General features: G+C 56.8%; 1 protein-coding gene across 1 annotated transcript; it reads right to left on the bottom strand.

Annotated features, from left to right (window-relative positions):
• Positions 1 to 3,200: 3,200 nt before the first annotated feature.
• On the bottom strand, positions 3,201 to 4,731 carry DKK1 (dickkopf WNT signaling pathway inhibitor 1). The gene is made up of 4 exons (XM_074875700.1): positions 4,523 to 4,731; positions 4,214 to 4,370; positions 3,970 to 4,080; positions 3,201 to 3,751 (listed from the first exon to the last, which is right to left on the bottom strand). The coding sequence occupies exons 1-4, from the start codon at positions 4,712 to 4,714 to the stop codon at positions 3,501 to 3,503; spliced, it is 711 nt and encodes a 236-aa protein (XP_074731801.1). The 5' UTR covers positions 4,715 to 4,731; the 3' UTR covers positions 3,201 to 3,500.
• Positions 4,732 to 5,261: the final 530 nt, after the last annotated feature.

The following is a 5,261-nucleotide window of genomic DNA, read 5'->3' as shown; positions in this document are numbered from 1 at the left end:
CACACCCATCTTCCAGGTGCCTTTGCCCTGTACTGGGGGCACAGGCAGCTTTTGCTTCTGCCTCCCTGTGACCACATTTACAGGTCAGGGCTATTTATCCACATTCCTGAGCTGCTGTTGGTGCTAAATGATTATTTTGACTTCCCAGGCTGCTGAAGACATAACACGGGTTCAGGTTCTGGGGGCTGAATGATGCACAGGGCCAAGGGAAGACCGAAAATCGCTCCCTTAAAGAAGTGGGGGTTTAAATCTTAACAGACATGGGGTCATCTTGTCACAATTTTTTTTTCTAAGGGGTGTTACTAGATCCAATTTCTTGGTGCTTTACTTGAACCCTGAAAGTTCAAAGGGGGCAAAAATGGGAAGAGATCCTGACTTCACTCTGAGATGTGGTAAGAGGAAGGGGGGAAAAAAAAAAAAACACAAAACTATTGCTAGGCATGGGCCACAGGAGACAGATGCCACCTGTGCTTTGGATGTCCCTTATGCCTTGTGGCAGTGCTGACTTAAGCAGCTCCTCTTGCTTAAGAAGGGCTGCAAAAAATGCTCTTATTTTTTTTTCTCCAGACTGAGAAAGTGAAGAGTATCAAGGCATAAGAAGCACCAAGTCATTTTTGGTTAACGCATGGACAAGTATGGAGATGGCCAAACTGCTTGAAACAGAAGAGGATGGAGAACTAACAGTGCATTAACAACGACAAGAAATGGTACCCAGAGTTTTTCAGACCAAAATAATCACTTTATTAAGGTGTCTGAAGTGGCAAAGTGTGCTGGGTATCACCACAAGGCCATCCTGGTGCTGAAATGTGTCTGCAAGAACAGAGCTGCTGTGACAATGCTGAGCTTCACATCCACCTGAACATGCTTGCGAGTAGGCAAGATTTGACATAACATGATTCTGAACTAAAAAGATGTGTAATTGCTATTTAATGCACCATGAACATATTTTTCACTGCTTTCAAAGGTGTCAAAGCTGTGTTGGTCTATCTGGGAAGGAGAGAGGGAGAAAAAACCCTAAACCTAATGACACTATTATATATGTACTAGGGATAAAATATGTCACCATTAATCACAGAATCACAGAATCTTTCAGGTTGGAAAAGACCCTTGGGATCATCAAGTCCAACCCTCAGCCCTACTCTACAAAGTTCTCCCCTACACCACATCCCCCACCAGCTCATCCAAACGACCCTTAAACACACCCAGGGATGGTGACTCCACCCCCTCCCTGGGCAGCCTATTCCACTCTCTGACCACTCTTTCTGGGAAAAATTTTTCCCTAATGTCCAGTCTGAACCTCCCCTGTTGCAGTTTAAAGCCGTTCCCTCTTGTTCTGTCACTAATCACCTGGGAGAAGAGACCAGCACCAACCTCTTACAATGTCTTTTCAGGGAGCTGTAGAGAGTGATGAGGTCTCCCCTCAGCCTTCTCCTCCTCACACTAAACAGTCCCATGTTTGATCTGAACTTATTTAAATAGTCACTGATGCTTTTGTTTATAGCTTCATTGCTCCAGTGCCATTGACTTTTACTGGGCATAATTGTAATTAGTAATAATAAGAAAGTTATGAAACAGTAATTTTTTTTAACTATGTACTTTAAAAAAATTATAAAAATACTTTTTTAAAATTCTGAAGACTTTCCTCAATGATTAAAGCACTAAACTCAAGCCTTTGAGACACAAGCTCTTTCAAGGCACTTCTTCAAACCCCAGCTCATGCTGCACCTCCAGTAAAAGCTGCTCCCAAGTGCAGACCCAGGATGCTGAGACTTAAACATGCGTCATCCAGCACCATCACCACACAACATCGCTGCAACCTGCAGATTGCCACTTAGCTTATGGCATCCACAGCTCTGGCTGCAGACACTCTGGCTATAGCAGCCTTCCTCGGCAGCTGCAAAAATAATTTAATGGGCACAGACACCCTGATGTGTTCAGGTGGTTTAAGGAGCACCAGCGTTTTACCCTTTGGTTTGGGGCAGCTTTGGCTGTTCTCCGCCTGCCCGAATGCCACCCAGCCCCAGCCTTGAAAAGAGCTGAAGGGGGATGATCCCTCGCCCATGCAAGGGGAAGGCTCTTTTTTTTAATCGTTTGCCTCTACATAGGGCTGTGTGCTCCCTCCTTTGCATTTTCTGTAGCTGTGGGCTTGTTTCAGCACCAGCTGGTACTTGCAGACTCCTGTGAGAGCTGCAGTTTGGGTTCGTATTCAGTAATCCCATGTACTAGTGCAGTCCCAGAGGTCCCTAAACAGGAGGTGTTAGCATTAGAGGCACCAAACACTATTGAGCAGGTTTGATTTTCAAGCAAGATGTGGCAATGCTGGAGCATCCCTGCAAATGGGACATGGTGCCCTCAGAGCCACCCAACGATGCAGCTTTGCAGTCGGATTTGGACTTTGGGTTGTACAGGGAAGACTCCAGCATGGTTTTGCCTCCCGAACACCTTCCCTGGACTGCAGGGAGGCTGAGGGCAGCCTGCCAGGTAGGCACCGGACAGAGTTGCCAGCACTACACTTGCTGTCCACCAGCCCCATGTGGCATGATGTGTCCCACCCCCCACTCTCACTCCATGCGTGTTTACAACCCCTTGCAATAGGTGGACAGAATTAGAAGCTAAAGGGGATGGGAAAAAAATGTGTGCTTGCAGCTTTCCTTCCCTCCAAGCCATCCCAAAAGGGAGAAAACTCATAGCAACAGGCTGCAAAGTGAAGTGAAAATTAAATCTTTATTGTGCATGGAGCAAAAACTGTGCTGATGGAGTGGTTGAGATCGCTGTGCTCCTCAGCACCTGGCCCGTGGTTGGCCACGTGCCACGGGCCAGCACAGCCCCTCTGGTGATCCTTTGCTCCCTCCTCACCCCATGGAAAACTCAGGCAGGAGGGTGTTTCGCTGCTGCCTGCCCTTCCTGGAGCCCTGGCCACGGTGCCCACCCTTGGCCCCGCATCTGGCAGCCAGAAGGTATCGGTGGCTACCACGGCACACCGTAATTCCTAAAAAGGAGCTGAATAAATAGTGACAACCAAATGGCCTTTCCCATAGGGTGCCAGCGATGAGCCACCCCACTCCCTCCTCTTTCTTTGGGCATTTCCAGCCCGGAGTGCATCTCCCCTCCCATGGGGCAGGGAGGCACCACGGCGGCCCTGCGCAGGCAGGGACACGCAGGTGGGGACACGCAGGCAGAGATGCACAGGCAGCTCAGGCTGATTTTAAAGAACAGTTTATTCGCTCGCAAACAGATGGTCACATCCCTTTGACCTAGATTTAAAAACCCAGTGTGTACAAAGTCACAGTCACGGCTTGAAGAGCACAAGGCAGCACCCTCGGAAAAAAATAAGTCATTAAAAGTCCCGGCGTTATGTACAGCTAAGTGCCAGCTCGAGTATTCACAACACAGTAACGTACTGCAATTAGTTGCTTAAAAGTAGTTCCCTTGAGAAACAACCTTCTGCTCCAGCGGGGCCGGAGTCCATCCCGTCCTGTCCGGCGTCTGTCCGGCGAGGCTCAGTGCCGCTGGCAGGTGTGCAGGCGGGAGGCGTCGGCGGGGCCCTGTTCTCGCTGGAGGCGACACGCCAGCCCCTCGGCGCACTGGCACCGCTGGAAGATCTCCAGGCCGTGGGTGCCTTTCCGCCGGTGCCGGGTACACACCTGCCCTTCCCGCAGCACCGGCTTGCAGATTTTGGACCAGAAGTGACGGGCGCAGCACAGCCCGGCCACGCAGTCCGACGAGCGCAGGCAGAAGTCCCCCTCCTCACCTGCGTGGGGACAGCGTGGCATGGGCTCAGCTCATGGGTGGTGGGGCAGGGTGGGCGTCCCCCACGGGGGACAGTGGGGCAGGGTAAGTGGCCTGGGCAGCTCCGAGGGGGACAGTGGGGCAGGGGAGGGCATCCTGGACCGCCCCCAGGGGAAAAATGGGGCAGGGTGGGCAGCCCCCCGGGGGACAGGGGGCTCACAGCACTGGGGACCCCCTTACCTTTGGCAGTGGGGAGCCAGGCGGGAGCGGGCGTCCGTCTGGGCAGAGCCTCAGTGCCCATCTCGTCCAGTTCAGCAGCTCCGTGGGGAGGCTCCGGGGGGGTGCAGAGCCCTGCGGGAGGCAGCGGGGCGGTTGTCAGCTACAGGTGGGACCCCGGCACCCTCTCTGGCAGCCACCCCCAGGGTGTCGTCCGTCCGTCCGTCCACCCCCCCCGCCAACCCCCTCAAGCCCTGCCGCCCCTCACCGTTGCTGCAGGTCATGCCGGGGCAGCACATGGCGTCGCGAAGGCAGCGCTTGCGGCGTCTCCGGCAGGCGAGGCAGAGCGGGGCCCCCCCGCCGCGGGCCGGCCCCCCGCAAAACTCCTCGGGGCCGCAGTCCTCGTCCTCGGCGCAGGGGAAAGGCTGGGGAGGGGGGGCAGAGAGGAGGCAGAGGGGGTCAGCGGTGTGTCCCCTGCCTCCATCTCCGCTGTGCCATCCCCAGGGTGCCCCCCGCCTCCCTCCCCATCCCCGGTGTGTCCCCCCCACTCCATCCCCGTTGCGTTCCCCGCTCCTACCTGCCGGGTGGCCGCCGGCGGCGGCTTATTGCTGCCGTCGAAGGGGGCGGCGGGGGCGGCGCTGGCTTCGGCTGCCCCCCCCGGGGGGGGTCCCTTGATGGCGTTGGAGCTGAGGGCACCGCCGGCTGCCGCCGCCCGCCCCGCCGGGGCCGCGCAGCTCAGCGCCGCCAGCAGCGCCACCAGCCCCCGCATCCTCGTCCCGTCCCGGCCCCTCGTCCCCGGCGGTGTCCCGTCGACTGAGCAACCCCAGCGGCCCCCGAGCAGCAGCTACCTGCGCTGCCCGCTGCCGCCTTTATACCCCCAGGGGCTGCCTCCTGCGCCCGCCCCCTCGGGGAGGAGGGCACGGCGGATGGGATTTCAAAGGGCCCCCGGGGGGTTGTGCCGATGAGCCCCCCAAAACCACCCCCCCCACCCCGCCCCGAGGGCTCTGTCATTGGCCGCCGGCCCGGGAGGGGGTTTCGCAACGGCAAGGGCAGACCCCCCCCACCCCGCCCTCCCTCCCCCCCCCCAGCATCCCCCCCCACTCCTCCCGCTCCCTCCAGATGCTCCGCACTCCTCGACGCCGCCGCTGTTTCCAGCCGGGCGCGCCACCTCGCCCGACGGGAGGGGACGGGAAAATGGAGGAGGGGGGGTGTGTGTCTCCCCCATACAACCCCCCCACAGTGGCTGGGAGCCGCGGTGGGGTGCAGGGAGCCTCCCCCGATGGCACAGTCGGCTCTTTGGTCTCCTATAAATGAGC

The sequence above is a fragment of the Strix uralensis genome, chromosome 7, assembly GCF_047716275.1.
Source record: "Strix uralensis isolate ZFMK-TIS-50842 chromosome 7, bStrUra1, whole genome shotgun sequence".
Taxonomy (NCBI): domain Eukaryota; kingdom Metazoa; phylum Chordata; class Aves; order Strigiformes; family Strigidae; genus Strix; species Strix uralensis.
The sequence above is the reverse complement of the archived record's forward strand: the minus strand, read 5'-3'. Positions and strand labels throughout refer to the sequence as shown.

Excerpts from the sequence above, each read along its gene's own strand:
- DKK1 (XM_074875700.1), bottom strand. The coding sequence starts at position 4,714 with ATGCGGGGGCTGGTGGCGCTGCTGGCGGCGCTGAGCTGCGCGGCCCCG. Across the intron at positions 4,371-4,522 it reads CGCCGGCGGCCACCCGGCAG|CCTTTCCCCTGCGCCGAGGA; the intron begins GTAGGAGCGGGG and ends CCCCCTCCCCAG. Across the intron at positions 4,081-4,213 it reads CGGCATGACCTGCAGCAACG|GGCTCTGCACCCCCCCGGAG; the intron begins GTGAGGGGCGGC and ends TGCCTCCCGCAG.